General features: G+C 40.5%; 1 protein-coding gene across 2 annotated transcripts in view; it reads right to left on the reverse strand.

The window, feature by feature from the left end:
• TMEM117 (transmembrane protein 117) overlaps positions 1-22,531 on the reverse strand; it is a 606,553-nt gene that overhangs the window by 235,566 nt on the left and 348,456 nt on the right. For both annotated transcript variants that reach the window (XM_077265138.1, XM_077265137.1), the window contains exon 5: positions 336-433. In XM_077265138.1, coding sequence (XP_077121253.1) covers positions 336-433 — 98 coding nt within the window. The remainder of the gene's footprint in view (positions 1-335; positions 434-22,531) is intronic.

Raw genomic sequence — 22,531 nt, forward strand, 5'->3', positions numbered from 1 at the left:
AATAAACCAGCCTGGACATTTTTACTGAAACCCGGTTCTGTGCCTACCTCAAACACAACCGAGTGAGTAGAAACCCTACACAGCAAATACACACTGAACAATCTACTACTGATCTTTCTATTAAGATAGGACCTGCAATCGGCCTGTCTAAACTGGATATTAAATAACAGCAAACAAGTACTAGACTGGGGTTCATTTCACGTCGCAAACCAGGAGGTGTAAATCCACCCTTATACATAAGAAAGATCATGATGACCTATCCTATATGATATCAGCCAGGACGACTAAACAAATGAATTCTTCCTTAAAAAAATTTATACTTCAAATTTGCTTACCAAAACAGGATTATACGTATATTTCCCCTTCTCCAAAAGGTTCGTGCAGATTTACCCCAATCAGGGTACTGAGTGTCCTGAAGCATCATATCAGTAACCTGTAGAATAAAAATGTTACAATGTTATAGTATTTTTTATTACATTCACAGTTTAATTTAATAAACCAAAAAATAAACTGATATATTCAAACATTTAACATGGAGCCACCAATGAACCAAACCCTTGTTTCTATACTGTATGTCACAGAATTGTATTTTTGTTTCTTTTCTTCCTCTGCCAGCCATGGCAGTACAGTCCAAGTGTTGAAAGTGAAGCTGGGAAAACAGTTGAGAATAGCAAATACTTCCAATTAGAAAAATGTAGCTTGCAAAAAAATACCCACTAAAATTTAACTTTTCATATTCTATTTACAATTTTTAGATAAGAAAAACCCTCCATACTAGAGGTAATAAGATAAATATGGTATTTTTGAAATAAATAATACGTGATTTCTGCCACAAAAAAAAGGTATAATTGGTTTATGCCAAAAAGGACAATAATAATTCTATCTCTCTCTACTTGTCCCTTGACTGCTTACCCTGCCTTGCCTTGCAGGTTGGCACCCTACAAGAAACACTAATGGCACACCCACTCATCGTTGGCTGACCCGGATAGGTCTTATTAATTAATGGCCTAATACAAAGCAATTCCAATCAAGGCCCTACAGGCCTACAGATTACAAATCCAGATGGAGTGGAATACCAGATTTAGACTGTGATTTTTCTTATATATCTATATAAATTTGAAATAGAATATTAAAAGTTAAATTTTACTGGGTATCTTTTTGCAAGCCACTAGTCTTGAAAGCTTTAATTGGAAATGTAGTATTATTCTGATTTGCTATTTCATATCCCCATGTGCAGGACATTGCAGTAGCTTTAGTTAGTTGTTAGTGGTCAAAACTTTGGATACCTAAGCACATTGGGTAAGAAACACAGCTTATAAGAAGAACTATACTACATTTCTAATTGGGAATATTTGCTTTAATTATTATTATATTATTATTAATATTATTATTATTACATCTACTACATATTGGCATAGGATCTTGGACATGGCAAATCCCCTTTAAACTCTAGGTAATCAAACTAAAAAGGAAACATCTTTGGTAATAGAGAGAGCCTGCCAGTATTAGTTGCCTATTTTACAGGCTCACCTGCTCTCATCTAGGAATTACTGCTTCAACGTCTGCCATTATTAGGCTACAAGAGTGTCCACTATCGAGTCTTGAAGATATAAGAGGAGGTACTGTATCCAAGAGATTTTTAGTTCCATTTTGTTGTGATTCACCCACTCTGCTATCTTCATACATAAGGTAAGGATAGTCTAAAACTGGAGTTTAAAATAGTCTTATCTTCATGGCCAATTTAATTAAAAAATATAAATAGATCTGGTATGGTGTGTGTTTGGCATATTGTTACAGTGAACATCAGTAACATACAGCACATTTTTTTATATATAGAAATGTTCACATAATAAGATCATGTCTTTATTAGTTGCAATACAGAGCTCCAAATCTTCAGCACAGACTTAGAATTAAATGTCAAAATTCTGGCTACCTAAACACACAAATTGGGGAAACTTAGAAGTTATCACTGACTTTAATGTCTTTTTAAAGGGAATCAATCACAAAGTTTTTGCTTCATCATCTTAAAGCATTGTTATGTATGATTTCATTGACGTATCACTTCATTTACTGGGTGCAGCAGATGGTGATACAATCAGAGTTTTTAGATGTAGCATTTAGCAGGCCTCAGAAAGCTAACCCCACCCACACCACAGCTTTCTGTGTACATTGTATATTGACAGTAAGCTGCTAATCAGTGGTGGGTGCAGAGTTGGACCAGATCTCACGTGGACACCACGTGATGATAATCTCCTGCTAATAAAACACTTATTGTATTGAAACAACTGCACACAGCCTAATAAGTAACACATTGCTGAAATGAATGTCTCAGACCTTACATTATGCTGTCCTCAGATTGCCCAGCAAAATCCTGCTGACAGATTTCCTTTAAGCTCAAAGAGAGTTCTAACTGCTGTAACGACATAATGCAAAGTTCATAAGCAGCAAATTTTTTACCCATTTAAATTTACAAAAGTGATGTTCATGGGTGAACATTAAACAACATACTGTTAATTGGTTAGTGTAGCAATAGCCACTAAATAAGGGTATACAGGACTAGAGATGAGCGAACCTTTAATGGTTTGGTTTGGATTCTGCGAACGGACCTATGTTCGCCGAACGTATCCGAACCTCACTGAATTCAATGGGAGGCAAAATCAAATGCATAGACAACACCTTTGGGGAGAGGGGAGCTACCCAAAAAGCTCAAATTAGGGGCAGACACCATGAAAAGTGGCATCAATTGACCCACAGTAGAAGTGTTAAAATGGCACAGTAGTCAGGCATGCCAGCATTTACAGCCTAGAATTGAAGTTTCAATGAGGATCTGGAGGTTAAGGGAGCGGTATAAATCTTATTAGCTGGGAAACCTGATTCCTCATGCAACACCTGCAATATTTTTTTTTCTTTTATGTCAGCCACATTCAGATGGCACAAACATCAGTTTCATACAGTACTATAGGTAGAAAAATGTAAGGAAAGTAACACAGGTTGTCGACTGATCAATTGACACACATTAGAACCTTTTATAATGGCACAGAAGCAGTGAGCCATGGCCCATGCATGAGGTATCAGGGCCTGGCCCAGGATTTACAGCTTGTAATTGAAGTTTTAATGAAGACCTGGTGGTTAAAGGGAATCTGTCATCTACTTTTTCATATATAAGCTCCGGCCACCGCCATCAGGGGCTTATCTACAGCATTCTGAGTTAGATTGTTAGATTATACTCACATGGGGGGGCGGTCCGCTGCAGTCTGGTCCGATTGGCGTTGCAGTCCAGGTCCAGCGCCTCCCATCTTCATGCGATGATGTCCTCTTCCTTGCTTCCTGTCGTGGCTCCTGCGCAGGCATACTTTATCAGCCCTGTTGAGGGCAGCGCAAAGTACTGCAGTGCGCAGCTGCTGGGCTTCTTGGACCTTTCCCAGCACATGCGCACTGCAGTACTATGCTCTGCCCTCTACAGGGCAGATAAAGTACGCCTGCGCAGGAGCCGTGACAGGAAGAAAGGAAGAGGACATCATCGCATGAAGATGGGAGGCGCTGGACCGCGACGCCCATCAGACCGGACCCCCCCCCAGGTGAGTATAATCTAACTTGATTTTCTTATCTTTCAGGTTACATCAGTGACTTATTGACAGCCACACTCAAATGGCACAAACATCAGTTTCATACAGTACGATCGGCAGAAAAATGTAAGGAAAGTAACACAGGTAGTTGACTGAAAGTAGGTGAAAGCCTGCCTGGCTGGGAGCCCTACTTACACAGGCAACCAGCCAGATGAAGAACCAACATTCAGTCTCCACATTTCAACAAAATAATTGCCACACACCAATAAAGTGTTATCCATTTCCACAGAGTAGAAACAGTATAATAGGCCAATGACACACCTTAAACCACAGGCAACTCACCAGACAGAGACCCAACGTGGAGTTTCCATATTTCCAAAAATTGTTTGTAACATTAGCAGCAGTAGCAACAGCAGGTGCAGCAGACACCACAAAGATGGCACAGACTGCAATAACGTGAGATCAATACATGACACTAAAAACAACACCATCGCCTAGTCTGTAGTCTGCGACTGGGGTGCAAAAGTCATTGCAGATCCAAGACTTGTTAATTTTGATGAAAGTTAGGCGGTCTACACTTTCAGGGGACAGCCGGATACACTTATCTGTCAGGATACCACCAGCAGCACTGAAGACACGTTCTGAGAGAACGCTGGCTGTTGGGCATGACAAAACCTTTAAGGTGTGACAGGTGAACACAGGCTACTATTCCATTTTTGAAGACCAAAATGCAAAAGGGTCCAAATCCCTCCTGATGGCATTGATGTCGAGCTCAGATACTCCTGCACCATCCCCTCCAGTCGGTCTCAATGTGTCACACTTGTACTCTGTTCTGCTGGTGCACAGGCTGGTCTAAAAAACATGTTAAACGACTCACAGAAATTGCTTATGCCACTTACAATGCGGCTGCTAATATTTTTGCGATGAGGCCTTGACGTTCCCAGGGAGAGAGAGAGCGGATCATTATCCTCTACATCTCCTGACTGTTTTGCGTCCATCACCTAGTCCTCCTCCATTTGTTCCTTGGCTCCTGCATCTTCACTAACAGTTAGTTTGGTACGATGAGCCCTCAATGCTTGCTGTAAGCCACCCTCCCATGGCACCCGCCTGTGCGATGAGAGTCTGGAAATTTTGAGACCTTGTTATCCATATCCTCCTCTGCTTTCAACTCTTCCTCTGGGACCATCACCTCCTCATGCAGACTATTCAAATTGTGCTCCAGCATGTAGATGACTGGAATAGTGATGCTGATGCAGGCATCGACAGTGCTAACCATCTAAATAGCCATTTCAGAACTTTGCAGAAGAGTGCAGAGGTCCTTCACCAACACCAACTCTGCAATCATGATTTGCACCACATCTGGACTGCATTGGCCCAGGCTATGTGCAGAGTGGAATTCCACAGTGTCGGAATATGACTAATCAAATGGTTAACCTGTAGGTAGGCAGAAAGACCTCTGCAGCAGTGCACACAGTCCGGGATGGTGGTGGAGAAATAGCTGTACCAGCAGGTTGAACATGTGAGGCATGCAAAGCACATGTGTGAGGTTGCTAAGGTGTAGAGCCACCACCTGGTTTACACTGTTATCACACACAGCCTTCCCTTGATCCAGGTTTAGTGGAGACAGCCATTGATCTAATTCAGCCTGGATATTTGTCCACAACTCTTGAGCTGTGTGAATTCGATCTCCAAGGCATATTAATTTAATCACTGCCTAATTGCGATGAGCCATGGCTGCACAGTATGGATGTGGAGGAGACTCTCTCTCCACTGTTGGAATGCGTGACTGATTAAGGGAGAGGTTGAGGGCACAGGTGGAGGCCCTAGAGGAAGTGGAAGAGGCAGAAGCAGTTGAGGAATTGTTAGATATAGAGGTTTATCCCACTAGCCTTGGGGATTCCAAGACTTGTGGAGCAGCCTTGACTGCATGCCCCCACAGTCACCATAGTCACCCAGTGCCCAGTCATCGAGATGTTTGCTCATCCAGGTGTCATTGGTGAAATGCACCCTCGCAGATTTTTACAGGGATGTTGTAGCACAGGCACAGCTATCTTAGAGAACTAATGGCGACTGGGAAACCGCCTGCATTTACCAGGCTGAAAGGCAGCATTTCCGTAGCCAACAGATTGAAGATGGTGGAATTCAAGCTCTTAGCTTTGCCATGTGTAGGAGGAAACATTCTTTTATGTGACCACAACTGTGGGACTGAGGGCAGGCTGCTGTGCTGAGAGAGGGCGGAGTACGAGAACAGGACAAACTGCTGGACTGTGAGTGTGGTGCAGGCAGAGATGTTATGGTGGACTGAGAAAGATGTGTTGTGCTAGGTGATACAAAAGGAGCAGTCATGTCATGTCTACTTCCATAACAGCAGACTGGCTCTCACTCACCTCGACTGTGGTGTGTAAACAATTGTAGTTTCTGCGGCTGGAGACCTGTGTAATGCGAGAAACTCAGGAACGGAGTGTGTAGCTGCATGTACTTCTATGCAGCTGAACGCTCTGCTCCCGAGTGTCGGTGGCAGTGCCGGGTATTGATGCGAGAGACTCATGCATGTTTATTGCATTGCACTCGCAAGTGTGACCCCGGGCTAAGACTAGAAATGGTGACGGAGGAAGAAGCAGCAGATGGGGGTTGATGGGATGGCTGGTGGTTGCCGAGGCCAACTAGTCCGCATTTTAACGCAGTGAGATTCCCACACTAAGTCATGTTGATTGCGTATGTGCCAGTTCATGAATGTAGTTGTAAAATTATTGCAATTTTTGCCTCTACTGAGTTTTATTTAGCAAATTTGACAGATAACGTGTGTTGAGTGATCTTTTGCAGTCTCAACAAAATCTCAATACTAGGCCTAATGATTTTTAAGTGGAAATCTGGCCTTTTGATTTGCCATTGAAACAGTTTTATCACAAACGATTTGGAGTAGGTAATTGGGCCTCATGGCTGCACCACTATATTAGGCACCCTTGTAGCATCCTGCTCTGTTGCCAGCAGCTGCTTTATGCTTGTGAGGAGCGCATGGCAGGGGTGTGTGTGCACGGAGAGCAGTGAGCATTCAGTAGCGCACACAGTGTCAGCCGGAGCCTTCCTGCAGCTGCCAGCGAGCGGTCACATCTTAAGTATTGGCACACGTAGTGGCCACTAGCAGCTGCATGAAGCTGGCTGCTGACACTGTGCGCGCTACTGAAAAGCAATGTATACTCACTGCTCTCTGCGCACACAGTCCCATCGTGTAAAGCAGTGAGTATTCCGGCAGCTGATTTTCGGCTTGCAAGCAGATCATGATGTCCCTGCCATGCACTGCTTACAAGCATAAAGCAGCTGCTGGCAAAAGAGTAAGATGCAAGGGAGCGCCGGGAAAGTAAGTGTAATGGTTTGGGGTTTTTTTATGTGATCTGATGGGGCCAATCATACCAGGATAAGGATGGGGCCCTGCATACTAGAATAGGGATTGGGAAGTATGCATACCAGTATGAGGATGAGGGGGACCATTCTTACCAGTATAGGGATGAGGGGGCCATGCCTACCAGGCTAAAGATAAGGGGGACATGCGTACCAGGATGGGGATGAGGGCCATGCATAACAGGATAGAGATAAGAGGGCCATGCGCACAAGAATAGGGATGAGGAGCCATGCATACCAGGATAGGGATGAGGAGCCATGCATACCAGGATAGGGATGAGGAACCATGCATACCAGGATGGGGATGAGAAGCAATGCATACCGGGATGGGGATGAGGAGCCATGCATACCGAGATAAGGGGACCATATATACCAGGATAGGGGATATTAAGTACAGAATTGACCACATTTTTTGCTTCATTTTTTTCTTAATTTCCTCCTCTAAAACCTAGGTGCATCTTATTGTCCGATGCGTCTTATAGTCTGAAAAACACGGTATTTGGAGTAGCTAATTGGCCCTCCAGGCTACAACCCAATATTATCTGGCCTTCTGATTTGCCACTGAAACACAGTTTTAGCACTAAGGATTTCGAGTAGCAAATGGGGCATTCGGAGACTGCCACACAGTTTTTGCACAATATACTTTGATGCTGGAAGTTTGGTTTTCACACAGGACAGGACCTTATCTAATTCAATGACAAGTTCACTTTCAGCACCAGCGCAGGAGCGACCTCTCTGCACTGTGACACTGAGCAAACGGCGCCAGCAAAACAAGATGTCTGTTTTTTATGTTGCCAGGGACATGTGACTTCAGCACCCAATCACAGAAGATTTTGTGTCATGGCTTTGTGGATGGTTTCTGCGCCCTGATTGGTTGCCGAAATCATTACACAAAGTTAAGGGGAAAAAAAGCATGCCACTGCTGTAACCACCCCACACGCTCCTCTAACCTATCCATACTCCCTCTCCTCAAACATGTTTCCCCCACTCATCATACTGATTCACTATCCTAGCCATAAGCAATAGTGGAAACGCAATGATTTACCGAACTGTGACCGATTTTTGCTGACTTTGAGTAAAAATGCTTGTGAAAGTGAACACGAATCCGAATGTGCTACGCTCATGTTGAATTTGAGATTGGCGGACGTTTTCCGAACATGCTCGCTCATCTCTATGCAAGACACCCACATTTATATGCCTTTAGAAAAAAGTACTGTTCCATCAAAACAGGGTTTTAACTTTGCCAGAGGAGAACTTATTTTGAAAAAGAAAAAGCTTACCACTAAGGAAGGAAAAATATATGCACAATTAACAATTCCAATGAAGGGTCTAGGATTTACAATTTCATACTACATGTTTCCACAAATGTTATTATTTTTTCCTATCTTTCTCTGTTTTGCTTGCTGCTTTTATTTACTGCCTAGTTCTCACTGACAACGGCATGAGAAATGCTAAATATAATAAGTACACTGCTAACCAGAGCTGGAATAGTTATTACAATTTTTATTTATTGAAAAAAATACATCAGCAAAAATCAACAATAGTACACTATTAAAAAAAAAAATAGTACTGGAGAGCTTAGCAACATGAAACAATGTGGAAGAGCACAGAGGTCAACATAAGTGGATGATCACTGAATCCTTTCATTGGTAAAGAAAAACCAAGTCACGATATCTAACCAATTCAAGAATGCTTTCAAGGAGGTGAGTTCCTCATCCTCAAAGTTTACAATTTAGAAATTCCTGAATGCATGAAAATCTAGAGGACTTATCTCAAACTTCAAACAAGTAGCAACAATGAACAACAGAAAGGTCAGTTTAGAGTTTGCGAGAAAACATCTAAAAAATATGCCCAGATACTTTGGTCAGATGAAAACAAGAATGACTGGTGCCAGATTGTTAGGAAGAGAGTTGTAAAAATAAAGAATCATATGTCAAAAAATAGTGGAGCCAATGTTACAGCTTGGAGATGTATCCACAAATAAGAAGTAACTCAAGGATGCTGCAATCAAGTGCTATCAAGGGAGGTCGCTCATTATTAGGTGATGTCTATATGTTCTGGCTTTCAGGGAATTGCTGAATAATAATGCATTCACTTTTTCTCTGTAACATTTTGATACGTGTTCTTCATCAGTGACTCAAAAACAGTAGCAAGAACACAGAGGTACAGAGCACTCCATTCTACTTTTTTTGTTTATACTCCAAGTAGTAGTTTTGGCTTAGAATAACTAATGCAAATTACCAGCCAAGAGAAGTTAATTGTATTGAGAATTATTTTAGCATCAAGTTGGGGATAATTTAACTTATTAGCTTAATAATGTTTCCCTAAGGGTAAGGGTAATTGACGCACAATTTTGTTTCACAGTTATGCAGGCGTTGGTTCTGGGTGTTTGGCGTTTTGGCAATGCTGCCACTGCACCATGTCTACACTCTCTGGACGTACCCTAAGCTTCTGTTTATATTTACACAGGTAACTCTGTTTCTTATTATCCGTCAATTTTTTTTTAATAAAATTATTGGAACTATGACTAGTAATGAGCGATTGAGCATCAGGGTGCTCAGGTACGCTCGTTAGTGCGGGTGCTCGAGCGCCATGCTCAAGTCCCCGCCCTATATGTATCACGCTTGTTAGACAGATGATGAACATGACGTGATTGCTTGGCATACAAGGTACTGCCATAGCCATGTTGGCTACAGTCAGTACTGTGATTGACCGGCCTCATCGCATCATCGGGTCTTATATAAGATGCGGCGACACAATGTTCGGCACACTCATCTGGAAGCAGTTTGGTGAGAGTTGTTATAAGAGGGAGAGCTTATTATAGAGCAGGCATAAACAGTGGAGTGTAAAAGTTTTTGCACCCCTGGTCAAAATTACTGTTATTGTGAACAGTTAATCAAGTTGAAAATTAAATATCTAAAAGACCTAAAGTTAAAGATGACACATTTCCTTTGCATTTTAGGCCAAAATTTACTTACACAATCTTTTTTTTTATTTTAAAAATTACAAAAGGGAAAATGGGATAATGCGAACATTTGAGCAACCTTGGAGATTTGGGTGCTCAGATAACTTTATGGCTTGCTCACTATCATTATTAGCACAGGGCAAGGTGATGCAAATTTCCCAGCTTTATAAAAATCCAGACTCCTCTAACCTTGTACCAAAGAACAGCAGCCATGGCTTTTCTAAGAAGCTGCCTAGCACTCTAAAAATGAACGAGGTGGTGGTCCAGAAAGCAGGAGAAGGCTTTAAGAAGATAGCAAAGTGTTTTAAAGTTACCCTTTCCTCAGTTTGAAATGTAATTAATAAATGGCAGCTAACAGAAACAGTGCATCTAGGCATCTTCCCCATTCCATTTGAGCACTGTTTCCATCAATTTCAGTGAATTTCCTGCCCCCCCAGCCCTCCGGCTAGGGTCTTCTGGAAAATGTATGAGTTTCTCCAGTGACTCCCATTATACTTGTTACTTGAGTCACGCTCATCAGAGCATCCAACCTGCTCTATTCAACCACTGAGCACTTGAGTATTTAAATTATTATTATTTATTTGCATAGCACCATTGATTCCATGGTGCTGTACATGAGAAGGGGATACATCAAAATACAAATATCACTTACAGTAAACAAACTAACAATGACAGACTGGTACAGAGGGAAGAGGATCCTGCCCTTGTGGGCGTACATTTTAATTCTCGCTCATCACTAACTATGACAGAAACAAGATGGAACCAAGTTTTAGTCAATGGGGTCTATCAGGTGCCACTTTGGCCATCATGTGACAGATCTGTCTTTTGCATGAATTCTATTTTTAACTTCTATACCAGAGTAGAGATGCAAATTCTTAATGCACATTTGAACATAGACTTAGAAGGAATTTTTCTATGAAAAGCTTTTATATGACAAAGAACATTGCATTATAGAATGTAGATTTAGACCTTTACAGACCGTTACATTATGGAGAAATCATTACTATAGGTCTAGACATATTCCTTAGTAAATTTATCAATGCTGTCAACCAATGACATACATTTAACTGTAGATGTTCCCTATTTAAATACAATTCAATGATGTATTAATGTAATACTTTAATACTTCAATTATGCAAATATAGCTTATAGCGCAAGTCTTTTTTCTGAACAAATGTGTCTAGTCTAGTGCAATTGTCTATGATTCATGCTTCCCAGAGCCTCAATCTATGAAAGTCGGGCAGGGAGAAGCTGCCTCGGACTAGTCATCTGAGACATCTAGTCCTGGCCAGCCTTTCAAAGGATGTTTTCTCTGAAACACCTTCTGTTTCAGTGGAAAACATATATGGCTAAAATGGGACTGTCAGATCCTGATTCATGCTTCCAGTACCTCAGGCAGCATGCGTTAGCTGACAATATTCCTTTAAAGAAAGTGACCTTGTCATACACCTTTTTTATTGTCATATTCTATCTGTACAATATTAAACCTGACAGGTTCTGAAAATGTTGGATGAAAGAAAATTTACTTAGTAGTTTTCCTCTAGGATGTGTCCGTTTTACTAAATTTCACGTTACAAAGAATATGCATGGAATGTAAATTGGTAATATGTCACGCAATGCAAAAAAGGCTTCACCCATTATTCCATGAATTCAAAAAGTTTTACAATTCAAATTAGTCTTTATAAAGTATTTGTATTAGTGTACCATATATACTCGAGTATAAACCGACCCGAGTATAAGCCGAGACCCCCTAATTTTGCCACAAAAAAACTGGGAAAACTCATTGACTCGAGTATAAGCCTAGGGTGGGAAATACAGCAGCTATTGGTAAATTTCAAAAATAAAATAGATACCAATAAAAATAAAATTAATTGAGACGTCAGTAGGTTAAATGTTTTTTAATATCCATATTGAATCAGGAGCCCCATATAATGCTCCATACAGCTCATAATGGGCCCCATAAGATGCTCCATACAAAATACGTCCCCTATAATGCTCTATAAAGTTCATAATGGGCCCCATAGGATGCTCCATTCAAAAAATAGGCGCTCGGTACTTCATGGCGGGGTCAATAATTTAAATACACCTTCCCACCTGGTTGGTTTCCATCTATCTCTGCCATTCGTTGGCTCTATGAAGCCAGAATCAAAAAAGAGGGCGGATGGAGATAGAGGGAAAACAAGCCGGTGGGAAGGTGTATGTAAATGATTGGCCTCGCCATGGAACACTTAGCGGTGGGACTTCATTTCAATAGTCATTCAAGACTCTGGAAGATTCTTGGCAAGTTTTTGATTTAGAAGAAAAATGATTGCTGATCTAAGACCATATTTGTGTTGAAATGTAATTCTCCCTACTTATGGGAAGAATACATTACATGATAAGAAATGTATAAAACAATTTGACAAATACTTCAGAATGGTGGATACTTCAACGCTATGGTATTCACCTCAAACAATTTGTTAATACATACTTACTCATATATTTTTAAATATGTTCCAAAGTCTGCATCCAAATAGTCCTCATTGCTTTAATAATGCTTACAAAAGAATTTGCTAATGACTTTTGTGAAATAAATACATTTTACTGCATCACTTTTTTGTTACTAATTAAAGCTAAACACTGAAACAAATACTCTATCTAATCCTACTTAAGTTTTAGTACATCATTTGAGGGCAGTCATCTTGTTGCTCGGCTTTAATAACATCATTTCAAACATTTGCATTAGAGAAGTCTGAAGAAGACCAATTTACTTCTATGAGAGAGATCTGTGTAGAGATTGTAGTGCAAAGAAGGGGAGTTGTTCAATCATCTATTGTCAATCCTTTGCCTCCAGCTACCTCCTTTGGCGATAATAAGATGATAGAACATTTAAATTCCAGTTATACAGACTAAATGGCCTGTGAAAGATATAATTATATTAGATTGTTAACCTTAAAAGTTTAAAACCCCACCAGATATGGAATCTTCTCTGAAAGGCCAATTACACATAATGTTTTATTCCTTTTATTAAAATCATTACTTACGCATATTAACCCCTTTCTGACATTGGACGTACTATCCCGTCGAGGTGGGGTGGGCCCGTATGACCACCGACGGGATAGTACGTCCAGCGCGATCGGCGGCGCTCACGGGGGGAGCGCCGCCGATCGCGGCCGGGTGTCAGCTGACTATCGCAGCTGACATCCGGCACTATGTGCCAGGAGCGATCACGGACCGCCCCCGGCACATTAACCCCCGGCACACTGCGATCAAACATGATCGCGGTGTGCCGGCAGTACAGGGAAGCATCGCGCAGAGAGGGGGCTCCCCGCGTGCTTCCCTGAGACCCCCGGAGCAAAGCAATGTGATCGCGTTGCTCTGAGGGTCTCCTACCTCCTTCCTCGCTGCAGGTCCCGGATCCAAGATGGCCGTGGCATCCGGGTCCTGCAGGGAGGGAGGTGGCTTACCGAGTGCCTGCTCAGAGCAGGCGCTTGGTAAGCCTGCAGTGCTCTAAGTCAGATCGGTGATGTGACAGAGTGCTATGCAAACTGTCAGATCACCGATCTATGATGTCCCCCCCTGGGACAAAGTAAAAAAGTTTAAAAAAAATTTCCACATGTGTAAAAAAAAAATAAAATAAAAATTCCTACATAAAGAAAAAAATATATATATTATTCCCATAAATACATTTCTTTATCTAAATAAAAAAAACAAACAATAAAAGTACACATATTTAGTATCGCTGCGTCCATAACGACCCCACCTATAAAACTATATCACTAGTTAACCACTACAGTAAACACTGTAGGGGAAAAAAAAAAACGAGGCAAAAAATGACGCTTTATTATCATACCGCCGAACAAAAAGTGGAATAACACGCGATCAAAAAGACGGATATAAATAACCATGGTACCGCTGAAAACGTCATCTTGTCCCGCAAAAAAAGAGCTGCCATACAGCATCATCAAAGAAAAAATAAAAAAGTTATAGTCCTCAGAATAAAGCGATGCCAAATTAATTATTTATTCTATAAAATAGTTTTTATCGTATAAAAGCGCCAAAACACAAAAAAATGATATAAATGAGGTATCACTGTAATCGTACTGACCCGAAGAATAAAACTGCTTTATCAATTTTACCAAACGTGGAATGGTATAAACGCCTCCCCCAAAAGAAATTCATGAATAGCTGTTTTTTTGTCATTCTGCCTCACAAAAATCGGAATAAACAGCGATCAAAAACTGTCACATGTCCGAAAATGGTACCAATAAAAACGTCAACTCGTCCCGCAAAAAACAAGACCTCACATGACTCTGTGGACCAAAATATGGAAAAATTATAGCTCTCAAAATGTGGAGACGCAACTTTTTTGCTATAAAAAGCGTCTTTTAGTGTGTGACGGCTGCCAATCATAAAAATCTGCTATAAAAAATGCTATAAAAGTGAATCAAACCCCCCTTCATCACCCCCTTAGTTAGGGAAAAATAATAAAATTAAAAAAAATGTATTTATTTCCATTTTCCCATTAGGGTTAGGGCTAGGGTTAGGGTTAGGGCTAGGGTTAGGGTTAGGGCTAGGGTTAGGGCTAGGGCTAGGGTTAGGGTTAGGACTAGGGTTAGGGCTAGGGATAAAGTTAGGGTTAGGGATGGGGCTAAAGATAGGGTTAGGGTTGGGGCTAAAGTTAGGGTTTGGATTACATTTACGGTTGGGATTAGGGTTGGGATTAGAGTTAGGGGTGTGTCAGGGTTAGGGGTGTGGTTAGGGTTACCGTTGGGATTAGGGTTAGGGGTGTGTTTGGATTAGGGTTTCAGGTAGAATTGGGGAGTTTCCACTGTTCAGGCACATCAGGGCTCTCCAAACGCGACATGGCATCCGATCTCAATTCCAGCCAATTCTGCATTGAAAAAGTAAAACAGTGCTCCTTCCATTCCGAGCTTTCCCGTGCGCCCAAACAGGGTTTTACCCCAACATATGGGGCATCAGCGTACTCGGGACAAATTGGACAACAACTTTTGGGGTCCAAGTTCTCTTGTTACCCTTGGGAAAATATAAATTTGGGGGGCTAAAAATCATTTTTGTGGGAAAAAAAAATATTTTTTATTTTCACGGCTCTGCGTTATAAACTGTAGTGAAACACTTGGGGGTTCAAAGTTCTCACAACACATCTAGATAAGTTCCTTGGGAGATCTAGTTTCCAATCTGGGGTCACTTTTGGGGGTTTCTACTGTTTGGGTACATCAGGGGCTCTGCAAATGCAACGTGACGCCTGCAGACCAATCCATCTAAGTCTGCATTCCAAATGGCGCTCCTTACTTTCCGAGCTCTGCCATGCGCCCAAACAGTGGTTCCACCCCCACATATGGGGTATCAGCGTACTCAGGACAAATTGGACACCAACTTTTGGGGTCCAATTTCTCCTGTTACCCTTGGGAAAATACAAAACTGGGGGCTAAAAAAATCATTTTTGTGGAAAAAAATATTTTTTATTTTCACAGCTCTGCGTTATAAACTGTAGTGAAACACTTGGGGGTTCAAAGTTCTCACAACACATCTAGATAAGCTCCTTGGGAGGTCTAGTTTCCAATATGGGGTCACTTGTGGGGGTTTCTACTGTTTGGGTACATCAGGGGCTCTGCAAATGCAATGTGACGCCTGCAAACCAATCCATCTAAGTCTGCATTCCAAATGGCGCTCATTCCCTCCCGAGCTCTGCCATGCGCCCAAACAGTTGTTCCCCCCACATATGGGGTATCAGCGTACTCAGGACAAATTGGACAACAACTTTTGGGGTCCAATTTATCCTGTTACCCTTGTGAAAATACAGAACTGGGGGCTATAAAATCATTTTTGCGGAAAAAAAAAAGAATTTTTATTTTCATGGCTCTGCATTATAAACTGTAGTGGGGTATCGGCGTACTCAGGACAAATTGCACAACAACTTTTGTGGTCTAATTTCTTCTCTTACCCTTGGGAAAATAAAAAATTGGGGGCAAAAAGATCCTTTTTTTGAATAATATGATTTTTTATTTTTACGGCTCCGCATTATAAACTTCTGTGAAGCACTTGTTGGGACAAAGTGCTCACCACACATCTAGATAAGTTCCTTAAGGGGTCTACTTTCCAAAATGGTGTCACTTGTGGGGGGTTTCAATGTTTAGGCACATCAGGGGCTCTCCAAACGCAACATGGCGTCCCATCTTAATTCCAGTCAATTTTGCATTGAAAAGTCAAATGGCGCTCCTTCCCTTCTGAGCTCTGCTATGCGCCCAAACAGTGGTTTACCCACACATATTGGGTATCGGCGTACTCAGAGCAAATTGGACAACAACTTTTGGGGTCCAATTTCTTCTCTTACCCTTGGGAAAATAAAAAAATAGGGGTGAAAAGATAATTTTTGTGAAAAAATATGATTTTTTATTTTTACGGCTCTGCATTATAAACTTCTGTGAAGCACTTGTTGAGTCAAAGTGCTCACCACACATCTAGATAAGTTCCTTAAGGGGTCTACTTTCCAAAATGGTGTCACTTGTGGGGGGTTTCAATGTTTAGGCACATCAGGGGCTCTCCAAACGCAACATGGCATCCCATCTTAATTCCAGTCAATTTTGCATTGAAAAGTCAAATGGCACTCATTCCCTTCCGAGCTCTGCGGTGCGCCCAAACAGTGGTTTACTCCCACATATGGGGTATCAGCGTACTCAGCACAAATTGTACAACAACTTTTGGGGTCCATTTTCTCCTGTTACCATTGGTAAAATAAAACAAATTGGAGCTGAAATAAATTTTGTGTAAAAAAAATTTAAATGTTAATTATTAAACATTCCAAAAATTCCTGTGAAACACCTGAAGGGTTAATAAATTTCTTGAATGTGGTTTTTAGCACCTTGAGGGGTGCAGTTTTTAGAATGGTATCACACTTGGGTATTTTCTGTCATATAGACCCCTCAAAATGACTTCAAATGAGATGTGGTCCCTAAAAAAAAATGGTGTTGTAAAAATGAGAAATTGCTGGTCAACTTTTAACCCTTATAACTCCCTAACAAACAAAAATTTTGGTTCCCAAATTGTGCTGATGTAAAGTAGACATGTGGGAAATGTTACCTATTAAGTATTTTGTGTGACATATCTCTGTGATTTAAGGGCATAAAAATTCAAAGATGGAAAATTGCGAAATTTTCAAAATTTTTGCCAAATTTCCATTTTTTTCACAAATAAACGCAAGTTATATCGAAGAAATTTTACCACTATCATGAAGTACAATATGTCACGAGAAAACATTGTCAGAGTCGCCAAGATCCGTTGAAGCGTTCCAGAGTTATAACCTCATAAAGGGACAGTGGTCAGAATTGTAAAAATTGGCCCGGTCATTAACGTGCAAACCACCCTTGGGGGTGAAGGGGTTAATTTCAATGGAGTAGTTAATCAAAAAAATCAACTTTTGCCAATATTAATAAAGTGAACCCTAAATAAACTTGATGGACCTAGGTCTCTTTTTTTCTATGTAAATAGCATATTAACTTAACCTTGTATAAGATAGCGCCACTGTTTATCATTGGTGTATACTCGTTAGACAAATTATAGGTATATAAAATTAGATACACGGCATATGTCCCCCCAACATGTTTCACCGATTCTTCAGTGTCATCAGGGGATGGGGTAATAGTTTGAAATAGCCCATTTAGGATTAACTATCTAATAATAAGATGACTTCTGGGAAGTCACAGGATGGGTGACCTATTAGGGGCTCAGTGGTCAAACTGAAAACTACAAGATTTCAGGATTCTTTTCAAAATAAAGAATGCCGTGAAAAATTAAAAAAAAACACTTTTTTTTTACAAACAATTGATTTAAACAAGTCATTTTCTAATGATAAATTAAATTTAATAATTTCCTTCTAACCACTAAAGCAACAATATTTCGAAAAAAAAAATAGCTACAGAATAGGTGTATAAAACACAGATTTTAATAGTATAATTGGTATTGTCTTTTAGCTACCAAATTGTAATTTTCTAATTTGTCTTACAAGAAAACACTATTACTCTTACCTTAATTTCCTCGGCCTGTACCTAATGTATCAATGCCAACTAATAATCAAACTACAGTGTCAGCCATGTATAGAATGAGCCTAGATTGATAAATCTTCTTGTCAGCATGTGAATAGTGAAGGAAATCTTTGAGAAACACCTGCCCGTTGAGAGTTGGGACAATAACAAACAGATCTGTCACTAACATTTCATTTACAAAGCATCGTTAAAATAATGACACTATTAGATGTCTAAATATCAAAGAGATTAATAGACGTAATAGTGCTTTCAGACTGCAAGGTAAACAATCCCAATACCCCTCCAAAGCAAGAACTTTCTGAAATTGCATTCCTACATTTAGAAGGCTAACATATATTGTCAGCAAGGGAAATAAATATGGGCGGTGAATACATTAAACTGGATTTATATATGCTATCCTGGCAGGTTGTATTTATGTAGCAAGCATGGTTACTTTTTACTGTGCTACATGTTTCTCTGATTTTAATGTACCTGGCATGATATTTTATTAAACAGGAGGATGTTTTTTATATTTTACTATGCATAGATTATATCTTGACAGTTAGATGGGTTACTATGGCAATTTGATTCTGCTCCAAGAATATGGGGGTAGGTAATGCTATCTCTATATTATTCATTGCGCAAAATAAATAGATGCAATTAATAGGTGGAGGAGAAAGGCATATGGCACAAGCAAGAGCCTGATTATATTCAGCAAACATTAGAGATATGGCAGCTCTTTGTTGGATCACAATGCTCTCCAGATTTTAGAAAACGTAAGCTATTTCTTTTCGTGTGAAACATATTCCAAAATCTAGTACAAGTGAAACTCTAAACATCATATCGCCTTTCTCAGTGTTGGTAAGGGCATACAAATCAAAGAAGCAGGCCATTGTTGATAATGAAAGAACTTACAACTCCAACTTAAAGGGTTTTCTGGGACTATTTCATTCTTTTTACTATGGACTTAAGAACTAACTGGCAGGTGGATGCTAACTATGTGCCTGTTCAACATGCCGCATCACAGACAGCTCCTGCCTGCGATTCTGTGGCTTCCGCTGACATTGCATCGACAGACCAGCTGCTTCACTTCTGCTGCGTTCTGTTGAGGAGGCATGAATGTCATCGTCATGCAGATTGGCAGAAAAGCTCTCAACTGCCTAACTGTGCAAAGCCACCTGTCAATAAGCATGACGCCAGCAGTAACAACTCATTAACAGAGTAGACTGGAATACCTTCTTTGTCGATGTGAAGCAGCAGAATCGCTGGCAGGAGCGGTCCATGACTGCTCTCAGCCAACACCAGGCAGAACAGGCAGGTAGTTAGCAAAAACCAGTCTGTTAGGTCTTAGGCCTATAGTAAACAAATAAACTAGCCCCGGATAAGTTTAAGTTGTAGTGTGAATCAGCACAAAGAGAGGAGCTCATTATTACACATGAAGCTCTATAGTGTATAGTCCAGATTTCTTACTATACAACCTTCCTAATAATTGTACTTATTATATGCATTAAAGTAAAGTTAAAAAAAACAGAAAAATAACTCAAAGAAAACCTCCCATGATGGATATGACTAATTTATATGGAGTATTGTCTTCATGAGTGAACTGAGAACATATCCACCACTTCATGCATTGTGACCAAATCTAGTGTCATTCCTTATAATATGAAACTGTGCTATATTTTTTTTTTCTAAAATATAAAATCCTACAACAGACAAGTTATCGCACTTATGCCTTTGAAAAGGCCCAATGAATTTACTGTCAGGCCAGGTCACATAATTCATATAATCATTCTGAGAGAAATGTTATAAGGTGCATTATGATCATTTGACAGGATGGGAAATACATAATTTAAAGTCAAAGCACATTCAGTCTACAAATCTTTAACTACTATTACAGTGTCAATGCAATTACAGCTTGTCAGTGGTTTCTGCTACAAACTGTCATCAATGTGGCAGCTTTTATAAAAACTTGGGAATAACGATGAGGGTTTATTTTTACTTTAAAATATATACATGAAAACATAAATTAGCTTAAATAACAGCCTGCAGGTATTATAAATTAATGTAAGGTTCAGGTGGCCGATGGTGATATCGAACTACATACGTTACAACAACATTTAGTTATCTAAAAATATAGTGGTAATCTGCAGGTAAATGGCATTGAAACGCTGTGTAACGAGTATACTGGAAGAAAATTACTTTTTATTCTCCTTGTAGCCACTTTCTTCCAGTCATTTTGGGGAGGCAGAGGGCCGTTACAGTCACCATCACTACACATTGAGCGCGGCACATACACTGACAGCCTGCTCTGCACACATACTCCACACATACACTACAGAGCAGAATGTCAATCAAAGTCCTGGGGACTGATTACTTTATGTTCACTCTAATGAGCAGTGACCGTGACCGCTCCCTGCACCGCCCTGATGACTTGGAGCGAATCAGCTGCAGATAGAATATCACTTTATTTTCTCCCTCTAGCTGCACTTCCAGTAATTTGGCTACACAGTATTTAAATGCTATTTACATGGAGATTAACCCTATATCTGCAGGTAAATAGCATTACTCGAGGTGACAGGTTTCTTTACTGATGTATTGTAGAAATGTTCTGAGCTCAAACTCAGGATTCTCTCTCCATCCCTGAGAAGTGGCAAAATGACTTTATTCCAGAGATTCATTGCCAGGGGCTTGGTCTTTAATATAAATCTTAAGATCTCTCCTTTCCGCCAGTTTCAAAGTATTTGAATAATGAATAATCAGGGCTATATATGCAAGGTGTATTCTTGAGTGTGCCAATAAATCAAGGATGATAACAGTGTGGCTCTTTTATTAAGCTCTCGACTAGTCAAACTCAAGCCAAACAAGTGTCCAGGGTTCATGGCACTATCCCAACGCATGTATGATGCTTCCTGTCAGACCATGCTGATCTGACTGCACAGGAAGTGAATGGAAATGACAGCTTATGAGCTGCACAAGGATAAAACAAAGGGATGGGCAGTTCTATCTTGATGTCATTATTGCACTGTAGCTATTCGACTACATGGGCACAACTGTGGTGTACAGCTGAAAATTGCACCAGCATATAGACAATTTGTTGCCCCAAACTATTGCATTGGCCCATTTTCTTTTTTGTAATTTTTAAAATGTAAAAAAAATACTTTTTTGCCTAAAATACAATGGAAATGTAATGTAATTTTAATGTTTTTATTTAGGTCCTACATGGGACATTCACTATTATTACTCAGATCGCTGATATAATACCTTGCAGTGCAACAGTATTGCAATACTTAATACCTGTCAGTGTTACAATGACAGAAGCCTCTTAGACCATACTGCTGGCATAGTCTAAATAGGCCATAGTAGCTGGTCCTCAGGTTGCCATAGCAATGATCAAAAGCCCGCAATGTCATATGTTGAACTCGATAGACATTTGCTTTTATAAACAGTATTTACTATTACATGATCCTTCTAGTCACCCCATCAACAAATTTAGAAAAAAAACTCTTAATGTGCTAAAAAGGGCACATTGTTTCCACTACTTACAATGTTCTAAGGATGCTGTGAGTGACAGCTCAGCTACCCAATCTGAGGCAGGGGCTGGCTGAGCTATCAGTATTGTGACTGACAGTTCTGCTGTCCAATCTGGCCGCTCCTGTGGGGTTTTCTCCAGATGCCACCTGTTCCAGGTGATTACCTGGCTGGAAATAATTAGAACATTGCCAGGTGTAGCTTAGCTTGTGGTGTATGTTTTCTCTGTCCACTGAGTTCTTATATTCTGATCTTTGCTGCTCATCTGTGGAACTTTCCTTTGACGATCTGTTTGCCTAGTCCCTTTGTCCTGATCTGCTACCTTCTTGGAAATCTGACCTCTGACTGTGACTTGACTATGCCTTTTTCTCTTCCCTCATTTATGATGTACCCTCCTGTCTCTTGACCTCAGATGCCTACACTTCCCTGATTACCGGCTTGTCTCTGAGAAGTGGCTCAGTCACATTACAATTAGCCTATCCATTTGTCTTTTACATCAGTATGGATCCTGTTTTCACATCCTGTGAACAGATGGCGTATGTGATGCAAATGATTTTGGACATGACTAAGCAATACCAGTGCCTTGAATCGTCACAATAACAGTTGCTGTGTCAGATATTTAGTTTGATGAAAACGTTCCATAGCTCTCCACTTCCAACAGTGGCTGTGATGTTTGTACCTTCTGAAGTACAATTGGTCTCTGCCGAATCGATTGTCCCTCCTTGATAATTTTTTGGCAGAGAAAAAACAGTTTAGCATGTTCAGGGAGAGCTGTAGGCTATTTTTTACCCTGCAACCTAAGTTTCCAGGGGATGAGTCCTAGTGGGTGTGGATAACCATGTCTCTACTGCAAGGGAGGCCTTGGGTCTGGGCATCTTTGTCCCCACAAGCTTCAAAATAGTCTTCTGTTGACACCTTTTTAGAGTTTAATCTATGACTAACTGGACAGGATCCAGGTCGCTGAGGCAAAGATCATGAACCTGGCACTGGGGTGGCTGCTATGCTGAGGACAACCGCATCAAATTTCAGCAATGGTTCACTGAGGTTCTATG

The sequence above is a fragment of the Ranitomeya variabilis genome, chromosome 5 (genome assembly GCF_051348905.1).
Source record: "Ranitomeya variabilis isolate aRanVar5 chromosome 5, aRanVar5.hap1, whole genome shotgun sequence".
In the NCBI taxonomy this organism is placed as follows: domain Eukaryota; kingdom Metazoa; phylum Chordata; class Amphibia; order Anura; family Dendrobatidae; genus Ranitomeya; species Ranitomeya variabilis.